General features: G+C 44.3%; 2 protein-coding genes across 2 annotated transcripts; one reads left to right on the top strand and one right to left on the bottom strand.

Annotated features, from left to right (window-relative positions):
* Positions 1-14,618: 14,618 nt before the first annotated feature.
* Positions 14,619-16,799, top strand: dipk1ab (divergent protein kinase domain 1Ab; the record flags this gene model as incomplete). Its single annotated transcript, XM_079739187.1, has 4 exons — positions 14,619-14,747; positions 15,052-15,159; positions 15,594-15,773; positions 15,984-16,799. Exons 1-4 carry the CDS (start codon positions 14,634-14,636, stop codon positions 16,797-16,799), a joined length of 1,218 nt encoding a protein of 405 aa, XP_079595313.1. The 5' UTR covers positions 14,619-14,633.
* Positions 16,800-17,323: 524 nt separating this feature from the next.
* Positions 17,324-21,765, bottom strand: rpl5b (ribosomal protein L5b). Its single transcript, XM_079740504.1, has 8 exons — positions 21,686-21,765; positions 21,185-21,254; positions 20,980-21,095; positions 20,759-20,893; positions 20,104-20,306; positions 19,257-19,434; positions 17,763-17,851; positions 17,324-17,473 (listed from the first exon to the last, which is right to left on the bottom strand). Exons 1-8 carry the CDS (start codon positions 21,686-21,688, stop codon positions 17,377-17,379), a joined length of 891 nt encoding a protein of 296 aa, XP_079596630.1. The 5' UTR covers positions 21,689-21,765; the 3' UTR covers positions 17,324-17,376.
* Positions 21,766-22,678: the final 913 nt, after the last annotated feature.

The raw sequence follows: 22,678 nt of genomic DNA, 5'->3' as shown, positions 1-22,678 counted from the left end.
CTCCTCTCTCTTCAAGACGCTGTCACGGCACCAAATGTTAGATTTCAGCTTATTTCTAAACTTTTCGTATAGACTGTCTGCGTTGTGTATTTTTCGTCGTAGTAGTAATTCTTGAAGTCGAAATCAAAGCAACTTGACAGGTTGGATAAGAGGGTTGAATAGATGGTTTATTCCAGGATGTAATACAGCGAGATACAGACTTAGGTTGAATAATCTATAGTGTACGCGGTTGAGGAGCAGTTTCGAGACGTGTTCCTTGGCTGGCGATCCCTCTTCTCACCGAACCAAAGGGTTGGGGCGAGTTTTATATTAAAGAAAACGTGAATAACAAGAGAGCAGAAGCACTATCACCCTTGATATGGTATATGGCCCTGGCTATGTCCCAGACGACCAGGTTGGTTCATCCTTGTTGAGACATAACAAATGGCGGAATGTTGGAAATAACTCCTTGTATCAGTGTGAGAGGCACTGGCCTGTTCCTAGACTAGAAATGTGAACACAGAAAGACGCTAAAATACACCAACATTCTACACCAATCCAGGTTCAGTATTATGGAGGCTCAAATGTAGCGTGCCCTGCAATGGCGTACACAGTGAATAATACGGCTTGTTCTCTGACGAACCTGACACACACACACACTCACTCACTCACTCACTCACTCACTCACTCACTCACTCACTCACTCACTCACTCACTCACTCACATACACACATACAATTACGCATACAATTAAACACACACTAGGAGACTCTCCTTTAGTTTTCATACCTGTACAAACAGGTAAGGAGGACAACACCCAACTTATAAAACATAATGTAATGTCCAATCAGCAAAGATCCACAAGCACTTGGACACCCAGATACCTCACGAGTGGATTCATCTCCCTGCAGAAGACACCATCAAATCACACTGGATCACAATGGAATGTGAAGTCATGTTGGTTTTTGTCATGGAAAACATCTGTTTCGAAATCCAAACCAAAAGAGAAGCCAGGCCTCAGAATGAGATGTAGGCCTACACTTTATCCCGTAAGATTCATAGTGAACCCATCTGTTATATGACGAACCACCATCAATCCTTGGTTTAGATACAATTATACTGGTCATATAAAGCTAAAAACAGGGAATATTTTGGGTTGTTTCGCAGCAGTCTTTCTTAATTTGGGCTTTTGCCCTATTTGACTATTCTGGTGTCATTGTTATTTGGTGATTATTTCATCTCATGGTTCTCTTGCATTCGGCTCTATATAGCAAATGGCCAGACAAATACATGCAAACTTTGAGAACTGAGACGAGAACGACGTGCTCAGGGTGCGGTCTCACAGCTGGACCACACCCATGGGTGTACACAAACAAACTCCACTCAAACCAGGCTTCTATTGTGCTGAGGTTTACAGTTGAATGTGCTAAAATTAGGTATCTCACTGGTGCATGTGGACGTTTGCCAGACAGACCCATAGTGCTAGCCGAATGTAACTAGCCTCATTCTAGCCCAACACAACTAGCCTCCTGCTGTCCCAATGCAGCTAGCCTCATGCTAGCCCAATGCAGCTAGCCTTAATCTATGCTATCCTACCAGGTATCCTATCAGAGCTCCGACTCATCATGATCTTATGTCAGGAACAAGATCAAACATGGCAGCCTCCATCGTTAATGAGAATTTGATAAGATAATTATTATGCAATATGTATAATTTTATTTTCTCTTGATGATAGCAATATGCGGAACAAAGCTTTGATTTTACAGATGATATTAGCTAGCCAGTGTTTTCCTCTCTTCTTCGTATGTTTCCAAAAGAAGCATAAATTGCTGCGGCATACATTCTTTGTGTTCAGCAATGAGCCATAGTATGCCCAGCTTCCTTCGAGCAGCCATGTTCCCAGAAAGATTCATGGTTGCAGCCAGCAATTTAGCCGTTGCCTGTCCAACCTGTCCAACTGTGGATGAGTCTCTGACTTCTGTCGAGACTCATCCACCTAATCACAGGTGGCCATGCTTGTGATTGGCCCCAGTTTGTTGGGTCTTCCTCCAGGCTATCTTGTGGGCAAGCCAAGCACAGCCAACCATTGTCCCAAGAGAGACTGGGAATCGAGGCTACTAATAAAGTAACAATGCCCGACATGCTCTGTGTCGTAAACAAATATTTAAATAAGCCTGAGACACACTGAAATTATGAAACTAAAATAGAATTAAAAAACAACGGTAGGAGGGTGTTTTTCTCACATTGGTTGTTGTGATTCCAGTTTATTGGGCTTTAAATAGATTAAAAACTGTCAACAAGAGCGTCTGTCATGCTATATCGTGCACCACACACCGAGCAACCATAGTTGTGTAAGAGATGGGCCTAGGAACAGATTTAAGTCTCTGGTAGACCAGTGTAATGCACCAAAGGCCTACATGCTCTGCCCATGTGGGTTCCTTCGACAGACTCATGGAAAACGCAACATTTCATAAACTACCCATTGCTAAAACATGTGCTTTTAAAAAATATATGTGAGATTCAAAGTATTAGGAAAGGCAGTAAACAAGTTTAAAGCTAAAATAAGCTGTTTGCAATATGTATACATTTATATACAAATATTAAGTAGGGATGCGTTGCTACAGACCCAGAAGTCACACAAAGAGAGAACAGTAATAAATCTGGAGAATGGAAAACAACCAATTGAGAACCACTTCTAAAGGATAGGTGTTGGTTCTTGTAGGACTGGATGTAAATAATTGTGGCTAACCGGTTTCGACAGGTTACTGGCTGTTCCATACACGAAAATGGAACACACCTTGTGGCCCTCGGGATATAAAGGTCTTTAAGTTCACTTCTCAGACCTCATGAGGACATATGCAGATAATCAAGGTGGGAGCAGAGGTAGGATAAGGTAATGGCTAGGCAGGCCCTGGGTTCCATCCCCACGTCTGTATTCCACCTTGAGGCATCCCCGCTGTAAACTGATAACTTTATCTCAATGAGATGTTGGAAAATGAATGCGTTCTAAATTCACCCCACACACTGCCTCCACCCCTGCAGTAAAAAGATAACCCCATCCATCCATGTTGATTCAAAAGCAAAAATGTGTTAAACCTTAGGATCATTACAGGGAGACACTTTAGCAGATGGTAATATTTGGCTGTATTCCAAAAGTCTGTCTATGGCAATTTGCCTCTCTCTTTCTGCTAAATTTCCAGATGTTTTCCTTGATCCTCATTGCACCACCTGTCGACCAGTCAACAAGATGCTCAAAAGTAAATTTCTGTATATGCATATTTGTCTGTAAGTAGATATAACAAACATCATTGTCTATGAAGTCTGAAGGGTCTCATTTATCATCAACAGTCAACTTCCCCATAAACGAAGCTGAAGCGGCTCAGGTTGAAGTCGTCAAGACTCAAGCATTAGGAAATCGTTTGGAGTTGTCTACCTAATAGCTGAAGGTATCTTTTGAGCCTCCAGCGCCCTCTTCAGGACTATGTTGCACCAGTGTTGATAGTACCTCAGTATTATATACTTAGATAGATAGAGAAAAGTATAGATAGATGGATAGATGGATAGAGAAACATGTGTGTGTTGTTATGGCTTGTTTAAGCAGCCTCGCCCGGCCCGATTCAGACTGATTAGACTCTTGGGCCGGGGGAGCTGTGTGCGCACAGGTTAAACCAAACACTCACGAGATCTCTGACATGGAAGCGTGGACACCTGCTCAGTGTATCATATTACTCCAAACTCTGCAATAAACCGGTTTCAACATCTACAACCTGTGTCCTGGTGTTGGAGGAGCCTTGTTAAGCCACCTAGGTGGCATGTGGCAGAGATCGCTGCCACAAATGTACCTAAGTACAATATTTAAGCTCTGGTTTAATATAAGTAGGCCTAATTTGATGCTGCAGAAAGAATAGTCTAATAGGGAGTTTAATTGTATTGTGATTTTGATGCTTTTAAGCATCCAAGTCCCTCCGATACGTTTAAGTGTATCGGAGGGACACATATCTGGAGTAGGCCTTCAAGCCAATAGCAAACCCTGTACATTATATTTGTCATCTGTTGACAGTTGAAACCAAATTTCTATCATCAACCCTGTAGCTGTTCAGACAGGTTTACGGATTAAGAAGACAAACTCACCTTGACAGATTACACATTTAAAATTACATTTTTTTGCAGGCTTTCTCCATAGGATCGTACAGCATGCACAGGTACATGCCATTAGGGAGCAAAGAACCAAGACAATGATACATTCAATGAACAGAAACGTGAACTTTGACATCCCTCACCAAGGCATCAATGTTCCAAGGGTATTTTTTAACGAGCAAGCATGGAGTAAACTAGTAAAGTTCCCGCTAGTGATCAGCACAGCATGTGACCGTCTGTGAGACCAGCGGATCTAAACAAGGAGCAGTCACGCTCGTCCTCATCCAACCCCCCGGGTAGGAGAATCACAGTTTCAGCTGACTGCTGACTCACCGCTGGCTTAGAGAGAGAAGTTCAAGTTCTTTCATTTGTCAAATGCACAACATGCGCAACAGGCAAAGCAGTCATAGCTGGCAATGTCATTTTTGTATCCCAAACTCTCCATAACAATGCTAAAGAAATATATAAATAGTATAGGAAGATAAAAGAGTATACAATAAAATATATATATATATATATATATATATATATATATATATATATATATATATAAATATCTAGGTACAGTTATATATATATAAAGTGTCTCGGTCGGTATCTGTGTAGTGCAGTTGCATACAGTGTGCAGTAGTATGCTTGTGTGAGGGAGAGAGATAGAGAAAGATGGACAGAGAATGAAAAAGAGGTAGAGAGAGGGTGACAGAGCAAAGGAAGATTGAATAATGGACCAATAGTAAGAAAAGTTTGAAATGTTTCGAATATAATGTCTGAAAAAATTTGCATGGCCTACTTGACAAATTTGTACTTATTTATAAAAACATAAAAATGATCACCGAATTCTTGTTTGTTACTCATTTATGTATGTTTATTATTTAAGTTAATTTACTAGTATACCATCATTCAGTTTGCTAACAGGGGCTGGGGAGATCGTTCCCAACTGAAAGTTTACGAATCAATCATCAACCATCGACAACACAATTTGCAACAAACCCAACCTTTACCTGTGCTTTGTAATACACCGTTGGGGAACGTTATCCAAAGAGACAATCACTGGTCAATGAACCTTACATAATACAATTTTAAAAATAACGCTAACCAAACCTATTCCAATGAATCTGGTAGTTACACAAGCACTTTAAACAGTCCACCACACAAGACTTAAGAGTCAAAGCCAAATGAAAAAAAAATGCATCATAACAAACGCAACAAGCCAGCCTGGAGCCGCATCACGGAGGGGGTATTTATAGCACGCTGGGGAACAACATACAGTGCGTCTCTTTGTTTTTACGCTGTCTTGCTGCTCCGGGTGTGGCGACGTGCCCATGGTGAAGGGTGATGGGGGAACCCAGGGGGACCAGGGGAGGAGATGCGATATATCGTGTCCGACGTGACAACAACGTCCTGCCGGAACGAAGCGCGTACTCGAAGAGTAAATATAAAACACGGACATCGGAGGAGGAGGAAGTCGGCGGGGGGAACGCGCGGTTCACCTGAGCCCCGCTGCCAGCTTCTCCATGGCCACCTTGCGCTCCTCGGCCTTCTGCTGGGAGCGTCGCAGCACGTTGCGCAGCTCCTGCAGGTGGTCCAGCGTGCCCACCAGCTCCACCTTCACCGTCTTCATCTCGCTCTCCAGCATCTGCGTGTGGTGCAGTGAGTTACGCCGGAAGCGCCGGCTGGACCGCACGCGCTCTTCCAGGTCCTCTGCGATGATGAGACATGTGATCAGAACATAGCCATGAGATTAGTGACATGAGATGACAGACATGAGATGGGATGATAATTGAGGTCTCCCTGGGGGTTTATCATGTTAGAACTCATGTTCTAATATGATAAATACTTTAACAATAATGGTACAGGTACAGACTATAACAACTGTTACCTGAGTGTGAACCCAAGTTCATGTACAACAAGTTAACAATAAAAACCCAGGACCCAGGGTGTTTGAGTGGAGGGAAATACCCATGTTCTCGCACTATAACACTATAAACCCAGGGCGTATGAGTGGAGGTACAGACCCATGTTCTCCTCGTAGTTCTTGGTGTCCGAGCTGCTTTCCGCCTTCTTCTCAAACATGCCCTTGGTCTGCTGCAGCATCTTCTCCATCTTCACCAGCTCGGCCGCCTTGGTGTCGCTGTCCCGCCGCATCTTCAGCTGATCCTGCTCCCGATCCGTCAGGTCCCCCAGACGACCCTTGCTGCTCATCTCCCCGGCTGGATGCGTTGCCAGACGACCGACCCACAACTTACGACCCCCTGATGCGAGCGCACCCGCCCTGGCAGACAAGAGCCAAGCGGTCCACAGGGCAAAAGCAACACCCGGTGGTGGATCTTCAAGAGTAGAGAAGTAGAGTATAGAGTAAAGGTGTTAAAAGAGCGTTTGGTGGAGAGGTTTTAAAAGACTTCTGTGCTAGCTCTGTAGAGATGTGTGTTTTTTTTCTGTCTGTGTGTGTGTGTGTATGTGTGTATGTGTGTTTGTGTTGATGGTAGGCTATGCTCTGTGTCTCGCTGGGCTTTTATGGGTCCAGGACACGGGGCTGGGAGACGGAACACAGCCAGGCTTCAGTACAGCCACTAGGATCCCAGCCGTCATGTGACAGGCCTCACGCAGCCCTGGGGCCTCGAGCATTTGACAGCGGTTAGAGAGGAAGAGAACGTCCTACAAGGAGCTGGGGGTTTCTGTGGGGAGCACCACCACTGTGGCTTTAGTGTGCATTATGGTAGTATATGGACTTCTCATTTCTTCTTCGTTCTCAAAGAACGTACATTTGAAAATGTTGACCTAATACTCTTTGCTCAATGTCCGAGACTGTAGTTACGGTACATCATGTGTATTTATTTGTATCCACGGGGCAGTAGAGTCCACGGAGGCAGGGTTCTCTGCTAGTTTCGTGAGCTGAGTCACACAGTTGATAGCTCGGTGTGATCAGGATAAACACTCATGAAAGGAGGAGCTGTGTGGTGGGGAGGTCTGAAGACAAATAAAGCTTTAATAGCACCATGGGCCAGAAAGATGCTTGTATATTTGTGTAATGTATGTGTATTGTGTATTTGTTGCCTCACATTCTGTTTGGCTTTGACCACAGCCAAAAGGAATGATGGATAGCAAAAAGGCTACACAAAAACACGACATAAAAAAAACAATACAGCTTATTGTTTTAACAAATTATTCAGTTTTTAAGAAAGTCACACGTTCACAGACTAGAATAGCTCAAGCAGAGTGTGCTGAGCACAAGGACATGGTTGATGTAAAGGGAGACACAGTGTTTTTATTCACCATTCAGGAAGAGATGCCACGCCGTCTCAGAAGGGGGGGGGGGGGGGGGGGGGGTGTTCTTTCAGGAGGATGTGTGTGAGGACCACGTTTTTTTGTGGATGAGGTGTTTTGAGGAGAATGACTGTATGCAAACCATAAACAACAAGACCATAAACATTCACACGCGCTGAGACCAAGCCTTTCTTTATGATGTGAATCAATTCCCTTATGTTCTTCTACATACAGTAAGGTCACATTCAGTTACAGTCTGGGATTTTCCTGCAATACCACCACCCACCAACAGGATAAATACATGTCAAATATAATATTGATGCAGAACGAGGGACAGACAAACAGACAGACACAAACAGATATGCAGGTAGACAAGAAGTCAGAAAGACAGATGACTTCTACATAGACAGGTAAGCTGGCAGGCAGACAGAGAGAAAGATAGACCGACAGACCTTGGAGACAGCTAACTCCTGTCAGTCCTGATCTACAGCACTACTCACCCCACTCACCCACACAGACACACGCACGCACACACGCACACACACACACACACACACACACACACACACACACACACACACACACAAACACGTGTATATGAGGGTGTGTCAGGCAGGCGACTGTCTTTGTTTCTATGCATTTGCGTGTGTGTGTGTGTGTGTGTGTGCGTGTGTGTGTGCGTGTGTTTGTACATGTGTGTGTCTAAACTGGACAGCAGTGGTGCTCTGCGACAGCTTGGTTAGAGTGCACAGGGGGGTAGGGGACAGGAGCTAGGGAACAGGGAGGGTGTTAAAGAGGTAGGGAACAAGGTCATAGCATAGCACAGCACACCACTACTTTAATGCAGTACAGATAACACAAAAGCATTTCCTCAGCCAGTGCTCACGGAGATAGTCGGATTATCCCGATTTATTTAAGAGTGGAGTGGGGTCAGGATACCTTTCTGCAAGAACCTGAAACAGAAAATAACAGCTCATTCAAACATTTGATTAAAACGTAAAGTTAAAGCCAGACTAGCCAGTTGCCCGTGCGGGTGTCAGACAACCATATGTTCATAATAATCACCAACTGGAGAGTGAGGGATCAGGCTGTCCAATAGAAAGCTAACTTTACCGCAGTCCCCTGTGCTACAGCGCCGCCTGCAGTCCGTAGAGAGCACGGCGGCTACATGTAGGATGCTTGCATCCACACCACCAGCGAACAACGAGACCTGGTGGTTCATATTGAGGATTTCACCAGCGTCTGACACAGTGAAGACTATTTCTTAAACGGTTGCGTGGGCACAGAAGTGATGGACTGTAGGTTCTCCTCTCCTCGGTAGCTGCTGGGAGATGTGCGGTGTTTGACATGGCGAGAAGTCTGTTTCTATGGGGGTGTTTGAGGAAGCCTCTGTATATCCAGGTAAGCAACGGGGGCTCCTCATGTCGCTCCTTCAGGACGACATTGAAACATATTAGGATTTTATTGGGATGTTTGTGTGTCTGTGTTCACATCTCTGATGGCCGGCAAAACTGGATTTGGGATAAATACATTTTATGAAATAGTTATTTGATGTCCATTCTGCGTCAGGAACAAAACATGGTGAGTCACCAGGTCATTGATGTGTATGTTTGGGCAAATGATGGGACGGCAGGATGTTGGGGAGACGGGATGGACGGTGCGCGAGGAGGTGAGACATTGCTGCGGCTTGTTGCTGTGGCAACCACGTCTACAACCGGTATCCGCTATTGTAAAAGTTTCATTACTGTTTGGCGAATAATCAAACAGATCATTTAAGTATTATATAGTGAACATATAACCTCCAACTACTAAATTCAATCTTATTGCATTAAAATGAGAGAGTAATAAGCAAAAGATGACAGAGATGAGCGGGAAAGAGAGAGGGGAAAAGATATGAGAGAGAGTAAGAGAAATGAGAGAGAGAGAGAAGGATAGAGAGAGAGAGAGAGAGAGAGAGAGAGAGAGAGAGAGAGAGAGAGAGAGAGAGAGAGAGAGAGAGAGAGAGAGAGAGTCTCCTCAAGAATATAAGACTCTGCGAGGCCAGAGGAATGACAAGCATGACAAGCATGCCAGGCGACATGGCCGTAGCCGGAACCAGACCCAATCAAACGCACACACAGAGCTTCCTGCTGATCACTATCCTGGAAACACACAGGCATGCACACATTTATACATACACACAAAAACATGCAGCTAGAGACATTACTCATCGACTCATCCACTGAACTTCATCTAGTCCCACGGAATTCCTGCAGCAGATCAGATCAGATTAAACTCAAATATACTGCACACACATTTTAACCTAATCAACACATCCCCTTTGCCTCTGATTATGATCTATACAATTATCTTTATTCAAATATCAATCAAGACGTTTTTTATTGGATCCATGTTTATTACAGATGAATTGAGAATTGGTGGGAATGAGAGCAGGATGAATAAATGCTACAAACTAGAATGTAACAGTTCTATTCTATTCAGTTCTATTATATTCTATTATTTTCATGGTGTGCTGATATTCACTGTTATCTCTGTGTCTCATGGCTTCAGTCTTCTGTTTGGTATTTGTTGAATCTATCCTATGTTGTTAGTGTCTGTTGCCTTGGGAACCAGTAGTGGGAGGAGGTTGAGCCAGCTGTTCTGTAAGAACAGCTGGCCAGCCGCTGCTCCTTCTAGGCAGGGTAGTCGAGTGGTTTGGGCTGTTTGACTCTGAGACAAAAACATCGGGGTCCTAATGTCCTCCGCCTACCTGCCCGCTTCTTTGAGAGAGATGAATAGATCCCCCTACCTGCTCCCTGATGACATGTATCTAGGATTCATTGCATGTGTTGTTTGATCTGCCTCACATAGTTAACTGCTGTAGTGAGAGGGAGATAGTGAGAGTCTGTGTGTGTGTGTGTGTGTGTGTGTGTGTGTGTGTGTGTGTGTGTGTGTGTGTGTGTGTGTGTGTGTGTGTGTGTGTGTGTGTGTGTGCGTGTGTGCGTGTGTGTGTGTGTGTGTGTCTGTGTGTGTGCCTGCAAACCTATGATGAGTCACATGGGCAAACGTCTGTGCCCCTGGTATGTGCAGATAGTGGACACCTCCTCCCTCCTTCTTGTTCAGAGAGGAGGGAGGAGGGGGGGGCGTAAAGGCAGGACTTGACATCAAGGTAGTGAATCACTGTCAGCTAGGAGAGGAATGAGGAGACGAAATGGAGATGGAAATGGAGGTTAGAGCATAGAATGTGAGCATCTAGTAGAAGATAAAGGTAGAAGGGGAGAGAGAACATCTAATGAGAGAGAGAGAGAGAGAGAGAGAGAGAGAGAGAGAGAGAGAGAGAGAGATGCTTTCACATGCAGCTGTTGATATGGGAGTATGTTAATAGAGAGTTCTATGCTGATATGAGAGTCATAGAAAGAGTCATAGATAGAGTACTCTATGGGGATATAGTTATATGGTGATAGATACCTCTAGGAGTTATATGGTGATAAAGTTATATGGTAATAGAGTCATATGGTAATAGATAGCTCAAGGAGTGCTATGGTGATAGAGAGCTCGATGGTGATAGAGCACAATGGTAAAAGAGAGCTCTTTGGTGATGGATTTCACTGGCGATGTAATTGTATGGTGTAGAGGTAAATGGGACAGCTCAATGGCGACAGATAGCTCTATAGGGATAGAGACTTCTGGGTGATAGAGCTCTATGATGAAAGAGCGGTCCATGGTGTTTAAGAGTTCTGTCGTGATGGAGTCTTTTAAATACAAAGTTATGTGGTGATCGAAATATGTGCAGTGATAGAGAGCTCCGAGATGACTCAGAGCTCTATGATGATAGAGTTCTAGGGGATAGAGCACTATGAAATAGATCTCTATATCGATAGAGACATATATGGGGCTAGAGCCATAGAGAGTTGTTTTGCCTAAAAGGTATTTACACATGCATAATGAATGAGAGGTATGTAGGCTTCCAAGCACAAGTGTCAATACTGTTGCTGATCAGCACGGCATCTCCCTCAATGCTTTGTAACAAGGTCAGGTTTTGGGCATGCCTGCATTACCTGCATACCTGCATGGACACCTGTTGTAAGAAGTATTATAATTATAAGTTCTAATACAACTCACCACATCTTAGTTCTATTGATTTACAGTGTACACAATGCATGACATTAATATGCACACTAATAAAATCAACTATCTTAATTCCCTCTGGCTGGCTGGTATCCATCATTCATACTTTATGAGACTGGATATGAATATAAATTCGTATCATAGTCCCTTAAACCAGCACTCAGACTCTTAATACATTTTTAGACACATTATACTGATAAATTGAATATGGATTTCATTTTAAGCACTGAATGACTAGGCATATTCATACCTTGAGAACTATTACTACTACTACTAGTACTATGACTAATTAACCTCCTCCCTAATTAGATACTGTGTGCATTCAGGTATTCTACCCCCTTGAATAGGTGAACAGCCCTGATTGATCTGACCTCATTAGCTGTGTGTGTGTGTGTGTGTGTGTGTGTGTGTGTGTGTGTTTTTGCGTGCATGTGTGGATGCGTGTGCGTGCGCGTGTGTGTGTGTGTGTGTGTGTTTGTGTGTGTTTTTGCGTGCATGTGTGGATGCGTGTGTGTGTGCGTGTATGTGTGTGTGTGTGTGCGTCAAGCCCTCTCGCTCCCAATAGGGAACTGTTTGGACCGACAGATGGAAAAGAAAACAAGACACAGTATCGATCGGATCGCCAGCTTTACTTGTTGTGGAAATGTGGAAATGTTTTTGAGTTTGAGTGCATGTGGCCTACAGAGGAGAAATAATCAATACGAGGTGGAAGCAAGGCGTATTATTTTGCGGCCGCTGCTGTAATATCTACTGGTGGCTTGTATGGTCAGGTTGGTAAATAAATGAATCGGTGAGAGTTGCCCCTGAGTATATACATGATGTGGTTTAGTCTCATTTGCCTGACTAATAGGACTCTTCTCCCAAGCATCCAACAAACCTTTTTATACACAATTGCCTGTAATCAATACAGAAACAGAATCCAAATGTCTTTAAGTTGTTACATTCATACTTACTTCATAGTTACATAAACATAGAAGAAGATAGAGTATTACATTCGAGGAAGACAGAATGTCTGTCTCTAATCTAATACAATCTAACAATCTTACAACATTTGGATTGTAAGATTCCAAATACAATCATATTTTAAAGATGCACCCCAAATCTTATTATATTTCAGAATCAATAAGCCCATAGACTTTTTAAATTACAGTTGATGGAGGACATCATGTGTTTATTAATTTTTAATTTCCCAAGAAGCCTTGCAACAGGAGGGTTTCACTATAAGGCATTAGGCTGAAAGAAGATGTCTCAGAGCTTCTGCATTATGAATGGTGTTTGGCTCGTTGGGTAAAGTGTGCATCCTTCATATCAGAGTGACAGTATATTAAAAGGCAGATGTTCATAATGTTATATCGTCTCAAGGTTTCCTTTACATGGTGGTGAGACTGTCTTAATGTGGTCATGTGACCCCTTTTGGGACTTGTGAGTGTGAGTGTCAGAGTCTGATTACTTGACTATACCCATAAACTCGGTCCATAGTCGATCAGAGGAGATGAAAGGAGTTCATTAGCGTTCTGACAGGATAAAGATGATAGAGAGACAGCATTAGCAGAGGCAGAGTGTTTCGTAGCAAACGGATGCAAGCGTCGAGGGTTTAAACCGGAGCAGGCGAGCAGGAGGGGATGGAGAGACAGAGAAGACATGAGGGAGTTCATCACTGTCAACTCAGAACCGCAGGCCTCATTACCACATGGAAAAGTACTCTCCCTCCCCACTGTGCTTACTTCCACTAATGTATGTCTGGACTGATGCCATAGGAGCCTGGAGAGCACTGTAACATTTAGAGTGACTGTCGGAAATGTTGACTTTTTTTTAAATAACCTCAAATTCTCCAACGTAAAATAAAAGTCAATAGCCAGAATGGTGAAAGATCTGGGTTTGGTCTCATAATAGTGGTCAGTGAATGTTAAGTGAAAGTCCCTCACCTATAACAATTAATATATATTCCGATTTGACCTGAGTCAGGTTTTAAATAAAAAGGGACCCTGAATTGATTTGTTTTGTAAACAGGAGGTGACAGTAAAAGCTAGAGAATCTTCCACTGTGGGTGACTTGTTTGGAAGGGGCAATAAAAAACACTATACTATGGAAGCCTATCGTATAGGCTATATACTATATCAATCTAGTGTTATTTATTGACTCTGTAAATGTATTTATTCCATGTCTCAAGGTTATTAAAAGGCTGCCTCTCAGTATGTCTTCAATAAAAATCATTCATGGCCACACAGAGCTCTCTGTAGGCAGCAGGGATATCTGAAGTACAGGCCCAGAGCAACACATGCATTACTCTGTCTCTCTCTCACGCACACAGACAAATGCATACACACAGTTAAATGCGCGCGCACACACACACACACACACACACACACACACACACACACACACACACACACACACACACACACACACACACACACACACACACACACACACCGCTTCTCTCTCCCATCACTTAACTACACCATGATGCTTAAATCAGCAATGTAATATTTAAAATATAAATGCGAGATAGTATAGCATTTCAGACTGTGTCAAATTAATCACAGCATGGTACATTTTATCTTATTTTATATTCATCCTATATTTAGCCAGGAAGATCCCATTGAGATACAAGATCTCTTATCCAGGGGGAGACAGCAGCACAAATAGTTACACAGAAGAAAACGAGTTCACATGATAGAACATATACAACACGTAAATGGAATGACAAAAAAAAGGAAAGATAAACAAGGGGGAGAACCAAGCAGAGGTAGTGATGCAGGCCCATACCATGTTCTTCCGTAACTCAGACCATCTCAAGACAAGGTTATATAAACATCACTTTATATCACCACTATAACGTGCGGATAGTTTGCAGCTCATTCCATGTCCATTCCCAGCCGAAAGGATCTTGATATCCGTTGCCTTCCTGTAGACGTGCTAGAGCAAGATGACCTAAGCCCTACCTGCTTCTTATTCGTAATTTGTTGCAAGTGTCTTTTATGAAAGAACTGCAGTAATATGTTCTTTATGAATGAAAGCAATTAAAGAGCCTCATTTTTCATGGTAATGCCGAATTACAATCAGATCTGCCAAATAGGCATCTTCATGGGGGGTAGCTAACACATGTCTTTCCCTCCTGCTAGGTTCGCACTTCCTACTTGCGTATGCAGTACCTGTTCTTCTCCTGGCTGGCGGTGTTTGTGGGAAGCTGGATCGTGTACGTGGAGTACTCCTCCTACACAGAGCTCTGTCGTGGGCAGGAGTGCAAAACCTTTCTTGTGAGTATTCTCTACACCCACTGCGGTATCATGGGGCGGTATCATGGGGATGTAGCAGGAATATCCGACATCCCGCTTCACTGTATAAACAAAACTTATGTGAAGTGCATATAGAATACATATATTTTACTGAAATAAATAAATCTTCAAGCAAAAGTACTAATCACAAACCAGGGCAACTAGCCCATTTTTGATAGACAGAAATGTACCTGATCATCAATCAGATCCTACATTGGAATTCTGCTCTCCCTGCACTTGACTTACTTTTCTAAAGTGATACTATTAATGTTACTTTTGATTTTAGTGTGACAAATATAGCAAGGGGGTGATCGACGGCACAGCGTGCATCAGCCTGTGTCAAAAAGAGACACTTTACTTGGGGAAGTGCCTCTCACCGAAGCCCAACAGCCAGGTAAGATCTTACATTGATGTCCGGATTTAGTGTTAGTGTTAGTGTTGGTTGTAGGGTATATTACTGTTTTGTGGTACAGTATCACAGCATGTGCTGATCTTTAATCAGCTGTATGCAAAACATGTAGGCATATATCCACTCTAGTATCCGAGAGTACAGTATATTGATTCTTGACTCGAATTGTCTGGGTTCAAATTCAAAGGTCAGCAACCTACCAGTAGGCATCCTTATGCAAGGCACCAAAATCCTACCTGCTCATGTATGACCTGTTTATACAACATAGCAATATAACTATGTTGTATATCAGCAAAGTGTATTGAAGTTGTTTATCAGACAGGCATCCGAACGTATTTTGAATCATGACACCTGAATCATGATATCTACCATCCAGCACAACACCTGGAAACCATCATCTCATATTTTCCGTACTCCAGGTGTACTCTGGGACCTGGGGTGATCTTGAGGGGGTCATCAGGTTTCAGATGGAGACGTCCCCTCACTACGCCCTGGGTCTGGCGGCGGAGGCCCGGAGGGAGCCAGGGGCAGCCTTCAACCAGCCCACCAGAGGCACCTCCGTGGAAAGGTTCAAAGAGATGGTCATCAGCCATCTGAAGGTCAGTTTGTAGTGTGGAAACACATGGCTCACTCATTACAGTGACAGCACTAATACAAAGGTTGCACAATTTCCTTAATAGCCCGGGCAGTGCAGGTTGATGTAGGAAACCAATTAAAGACTATCAGACTGGTTGCAGGGCCTGTGCTTCAATAATAAATGCTACAGTCACGCGTCCAAGAGGTTTATACAGGGTTTTCTTTCCCTCCAGATGAAACTAGGAGATCAGGCCAACCTCTCAGCACTGTCCGACATGCTGCTCTCGGTCGCCGACAGCAACAAGGATGGACACATCACGCTAGCGGAGGCGCGCTCTGTATGGGCCCTGCTGCAGCACAACCACTTCCTTCTGGCGGCGGTGCTGCAGGAGCGGGAGCACGCCCCCCGGCTCCTGGGCTTCTGCGGGGACCTGTACGTGATGGAGAAGGTGCCCCACGCCCCGCTCTACGGACTCAGCCTGCCATGGCTGCTTGAGCCCTTGGTGCCCGCTGGGCTGCGGCGCCGCATGGACCAGTGGTTCACCCCCTCCTGGCCCCGCAGGGCCAAGATCTCCATGGGCCTACTGGAGCTGGTTGAGGACCTCTTTCACGGCACCTTCGGCAGCTTCTTCATGTGCGACGTGAGCGCAGCCAGCTTCGGCTACAACGACCGCCACGAACTGCGGGTGACTGACGCGCGCCACATCGTCCCAGAGCTCGCCTTCAAGGAGGGCATGCAGGAGCGCCGCTGCGACTCTGACCGGGACTGCCGCCACGGCGTCGACTGCCGCACGTCCTGCGACCTCTCCAAGGGTCGCTGCAGCGCGGCGGTGACGCGGCCCAACCTGGCGAAGGCGTGCGACGTGCTGAAGGACTACATCCTGCGTGGCGCGCCAGACGACCTCCGGGAGGCGCTGGAGAAGCAGCTCTATGCCTGCATAGCGCTGCGCGGTGCCGCAGAACTCCTGGAGATCGAACACTCGCTCATTCTGAACAATCTTAAGACTTTGTTGTGGAAGACGATCTCGCACACCAATGACTCAAAGTAAAGCCCTCACTTCCAGACACATCAAGATAAGGTCGATTTTGGGCCGGTTACAAGCACTTTACCATGTACTGATGGATGCAGAGTCCACGTATTCTTAAAATGTAAGCGTTGGTCAGCTTTTACCAATACCACAAACGGAATCTTAAATGAATTTCTTAACTTTCATCCATGGACTTGAAATGGTTAAAATGTATTTAATGAAGACGTTGCTGCGTGCGCCTTGCCAAGTCTTTCACAATTCATTTCTCATCAGTATCTGTACGTCTGCTCAGATGCTGAGCCGTAAGGACCAATAGCACCCTCAAGTGTCAATATATGGAACACTATCAACTTCCAGAGCCAAAATATTTTCCCGAACACTAATACAATTCTAGTACCACAAATAAAGTACCGCCATTGTACTAGTATAGCAAATGAAAACTGGGACACTATCACAAAGTAGTCAAAGTGTTTCATTCACTTTGCTTAGTGTGTTTTTTTACAATAAACCACAAAAAAATCCACAAATAAAAACCAGACAAGGTCTTTCTTTCGGTTGATTTATTAGAACAAATGTGTCCATTAGAACGGTAGATCCTTTATTCATCTTCCTGTTGCTGAGCTCTGAGGAAGCTGGCCTTCTTCTGGGCCACACGGTCTTTCCTCTGGGCAAGAGACAGCTTAGCACGGTTCCACCTAGCACATAAACTAGGTTAGGCACCAGAAACAACTGGGTACAGCCAACAAAGTTCCCCAACAAACTCCTATCAGTTTCTGTGATATTTCTAAAGAAACACTTAAAAAAAAGGTTTTATTTCCTTCATCTGCTCTGTCAGATGTCTGCCCGTCAACCGTTCTGCACCCATTGACCACACCCACTTGGAAATCCAAGACAAACTGAGGTTCCAGACTAATTACATTTGTAGGTTGGTGATGTCAGGCTAATATATAAGGCAGTTTGATTGACAAGTGTAATTGTTCTTACCTCTTCTTCTTGACCTCCCTTGGTGCCTTCTTTTCGTGGACGGGGTTCTCACGGATCGTAGCGTGTGCCTTTTTGTACATCTCTTCAATCTACAAATAAAAGAAGCAAATCTCAGGTCAAATCCAATCAGATCAAATTGTCACACCATTAAAATGCCACCGGTCATTTGAAAAATAAAGTACACTACATTTCTAAAATTAAGTCTTGTAAAAAGTAATCCATTTGCAGAGGGTTGTGTGCCTGTCAGCACCCAATATAATGCAGAGGCTATAACTCATTATAGACCAAGGGTTATTTTCTCACTGAGCATCACACCAAAACATCCGTCTGAGAACACTTTCGGTTTGTATGCAACAGTTTCACATGCATTCAGATAAAGATGGGAAAGCAGCACAGTTGAACCAGCCATGATTGGAGGGTCTGGTCCATCTGATTGGGCAGCTCTTCAGTTACTCTGGCAACACACTGTCCCACCTTAGTGACTACCAATCAGTCAGAAAGGGTCTACTGGTGTGCCACAAATAACCTAGAAACGCATTGCTGAAAGACGTCAGCATGCAACTAGTAGGTAACTTTTCATGTACAGATACCATTTACTCGGAAACTGCAGTAGTACACAAAATCTTTAAAATATTGGATAATGGGTGAAACCATTGTCACTCCATGGTATTAACTTTGCACAACACCCAACTGAAAACAACATCTGGTCCTGGTCCATCTTAGCCTGGCTCCGCCCGCCTAAGTACTTCCGCGCAATATTAAGTTCCCTTCAGTACTGCTTCTGGGTCTGCAGTATGTTAGTGGGTTTTCTCCGTACAAATTTTCTGCGTCCAAACAGCGAACTGAGGGAGTGGCTGAGATCAATGACGTTAAAGACAGCTCTCGTTGACGGACATCTTCACGCACGTTGCTTGGTTTGTTTACAGCCTGCGCGCAACGTGATTCCCGCCCAAACGTTAGCGATTGGTTATGGCAGATCCAGAGTGGCACTGGGCAGATCCAATAGTTTTAAACTTCAACAGACACCCGCCTTCAAGTGAGTTAACGCTTGTCAATTGAGTAGGTTCAGACTGTGCAAATGAAATGATGTACGAGAGTCTGCTAGGACCAGGCTAAGTCCATCTTATAAAAGTAGTAGAATACATATATTTTAGCAGCGTCCAAGGCAAATTCAGGCAGAACAATCTATGGAGTGAAAAGCGCAGTGGCATAAGATATCAAAGCATCATGGGAATAACTGCATTAACAGCCATCCATTCCACAATTTGCCAAAAACCATCAAGACTTTTAAAACCCTTTATACCATTAAAACCACCACAAAGGCACTTGTCAATAACAGCCTGTCTAGCTGTACGTGCAATCACTATGATGCTAAGCCCCAATTCCTTCTTATCCAACCAAGTTACTCCAAATAGCGCCACCAGCTGCAGACCAGATTGAGGGGCACGCTGCCATCCACCAGAAGTAACCAAACACAGTATAGGGTTCTCCTACCATGTCGGGGCTGACACCGTTCTTGATAAAGCGGGAGAACTGCTTCTTGTAGGCGTCCTCGTCCTCCTCGATCAGGTAGCTCATGTACTCAGACACGTTGACACCCATGATGTGTTTGCGATGAACATCAGCATTGAACTCCTTGCTCTCCACATCGTAGCCAGGGAAACGCTTGGTGCTGTGGGATAGAACGGTACTCTGATCAGTCACATGCCGCAGAAGGTCAAGACAACACCAGGTGTTTGTAGTTCATCCAACACCTAGTGGCACTACCACTACCACTAATAGTTCTACCAGGTGTTTCCTATTTCTAATTGGCCATGTGTTTGGTTCCGGTTAACACTAGGAGCACATATACCTTTCATCTAGCAAGGGCAACTTGAGGCCAATTGTTTACCCAAACGCTTTGTGACAATGGGTCATTTATACATCCTGTTGTCACGATTAAAGTCCATTTCTACTCTCGGTTAATACTCAAAACTTCGTTAGGGTAACTCTAACCAGCAGCGGAAACCTAGAGAATCTAGCTTTTTCAACTTCGCCACCACAGCAAAGTATTTCAAATGCAACAAAGATGAATATGAATCATTGCTAGTTAGCGGAGCCTTTGGGCAAACAAAAAACAACATCACTGCATTTACCGATACAGAATAACCAGTGCACAAGCTATTGGGGAAGAGCCAATTGAAAAAAAATAGATCCCTGGGTTTATTTAATCTGAATTGTAGCACTTTGATTCCCGGGTTGGGGATCAAGTGGCACATTTAAAGTCAGGATCTCTGCATCAGTTGAGAACCATGGTCAAACTTTAGGATCGACCCCATCACACCCAAGCGCCACAGCTCACCTGTGAGGGATGGAAAGACCTCCATCCACCGCCCCCTTGAGGGCGCCGAACACCTTGTTTCCGGTGGTGGTGCGAGCCAGGCCAGCGTCCAGATAGCAGGTGAAGGCACCTGGCTGACCGTCTACGCTCTCCACATTGAACTCATCCCCGGTCACCTCAACCTGGCCCTCGTAGACCTTGTCCAGACCGAATTTGTGGAGCAGCTGGAGGGAAAGAAACAGCCACGCATGAGCAAAAAAAAACTTGAACACTAAATCTGTGTGGTTGGCAGTTCATTAACTCAGACCCCAATATGACTGATAACACCGTTGGGTGATCGCAGAGTACTTCCACGACAAAATTCAAACCTCCCACCTTTAACGGCCCAATATACACCACGGAATTTAAGGTTATCGCCCCTGAATAAAGGGACCCTTTGAAGTAAGACCTTTCTTCGTCAACAGGGCGGTGAAGAACTGACAAAGTAGTTTGAAAGAGGGAAAAGACTTGGAGCATAGGCCCGCAGCCAAGAATCAAAGTTAGGTTGCCACAAGGTACATACTAGCCCCCCTTCTAGACAAGTCGATAACGTAATGTGAGCCCAGAGAGCCATCCTCCATTCAATTGAGAGAACCCTGTTTGAAGGCCCAACACAGGGGTTCGCAGCTGGCCTCACCCTGCGAGCAACGAGCAGACCCGTGCAGTAGGCAGCGGCGTAGTTCGTCAGACCAACGGTGATGCCATACTTGGGCAGCTCATGGGAGTAGGCAGCGCACACAATCATGTCACCCTCGATTTTGGCATAGGCGATCTAGGAGGAACAGACAGAAAAAAAACAAGACTCAGTGGTGGGATCGCAGAGTGATGGAGCATTAGAATAGTTGGACCTGAGCTCACCTGGCATACGATGTCCCTGTTGGAGAAGCGCACAATCATCCTGTACTTAGGCGTGTTGTACTTGTTCTTGTCCTGGATGACCAGGCGCTTGCGGGCAAAGAAGTCGGTTTTTCCCTCTAGTAAAAGAAACACAAAACAGCATGTCAAGCCCCAACTTGTCAGACATGATACATGTTAATAATAAGCCTTTAAGGAGCTCACGTACCTCTCCTCCTCCTGAACTTGACCTGGTACCTCTTGAAGTAGGCCTTATTCTTCACCACTTTAACAAAACCCTATGGAGCGAACACCGCGTCAGTAAATATAAACATTGTGTAGACAGTAGCTATCTTCCTACTGGGCTGTCAAGACTCGCAGGGCACCTTGCTAACCATTAGCGATCATTGGACTCTCGTTAGCATATTAGCTAAGACACATTAAGCGGAAGAATCACATGAATGAAATGAACGGTGCTTCGTTAACGACTGATGTTTAACACGTACTTTGCATATAATGCAAGGCCGATTGTTGCCAGTGATCCGGATATGATAGGCACTAGGTGGCTGCACGTTAGGCCACGTTTAAGCCTAGCCCGGTGAGCCATACCAGGGGTAAAATCTAACTTCATCCTAACTTCAGAAAACGATTTTTCAACATCTGCATCGACAAATGACAGATCGGTGGTCTAACACGTTTATTCAATTACATATTGGCAGTGATTACAAACCATTATAGCAGTCTTTCTGTCTCCTTATACAGGAGCCCGGAGCCAAAGACTGGGGTTTGGACTCCGCTGCACTGGAAAAAGGAAGAGGTAGGTGCGCATGCGCGCTAAATATTGTAGCACAGGATGAACTGCAGCGACGCCATGGTGTACTGGATTTACAACTCTGCCCCCTAACGCGTCGGGGTTCACTTTTTGGGATTCATGGATTAAACATTGACATTGGTGAGTTGAATTATGTAATGAACTCCAAAAAAATAAAATCAAGTTTCCAAGTTGAATCTGACCACAGTGAGTTGATTGGTACGAAATAATGTCCAATGCAATGACAGGCCTACAGGACTTGATTTTTGCTTTTGTTTGATTCTAAAATATATTTATGATGCTTTTCATTAAAAAAAAACACAGAAATGTCTGAAACAATGAGAGGAGAAGAGAAGATATAGGACAATAACACAGTTTGTTAAACTGAAATGGAATTTCCCTCTTTCTCTTAGAAGCCTTCAATAGATTTTTTGTATTTAACTGAAATTATTTACAGCTTATACACAATCTTGTGTGGCATGTGAAACAATACAATATTTAACTAATATTCACATATTTATATATTTGGACAATATATATTTGTCATGTTGCTATATTTATTATTTCAGTTAATGGATCATTTATGCTTCGGCTTGGGAACACAGAGCCTGTCAAAGCAACAATGGCTATGACATCATGTTTGACATGCATTGTTACTGATATTCAAACCAAGAGCCCTTTCGTCTCCATGGTGTGTTGGCAGGGCCGAACCATTACGTCTAACCCTGGCAGGGAGCGGTGTGTCACCTGCATCAGTTCCCTTGTCAAACCAGAAAATTTGGTTTGATTGCATCTGCCTGTGGGAATGAGGCTTGGTTGTGCGCTTGGATGTTTCAGGGATGTTTAGATCGTGTGGCTGCAGCACGGTGTTGAGTTCAGATGAAAACTAACTAGAGGAGCTGCTACAGTGGC

The sequence above is a fragment of the Pollachius pollachius genome, assembly GCF_949987615.1.
Source record: "Pollachius pollachius genome assembly, chromosome: 7".
Taxonomy (NCBI): domain Eukaryota; kingdom Metazoa; phylum Chordata; class Actinopteri; order Gadiformes; family Gadidae; genus Pollachius; species Pollachius pollachius.
Note: the sequence above shows the minus strand (reverse complement) of the source record. Positions and strands in the feature narration are given on the sequence as shown.

What these genes read in the sequence shown, in the direction of transcription:
- rpl5b (XM_079740504.1), bottom strand. An exon ending in CAAGTTCAGGAGGAGGAGAG is followed by an intron (nt 21,096 to 21,184) that starts GTACGTGAGCTC and finishes TTCTTTTACTAG; the next exon opens with AGGGAAAAACCGACTTCTTT. An exon ending in GTCTGCTCGTTGCTCGCAGG is followed by an intron (nt 20,307 to 20,758) that starts GTGAGGCCAGCT and finishes CTTTCCCTCCAG; the next exon opens with CTGCTCCACAAATTCGGTCT.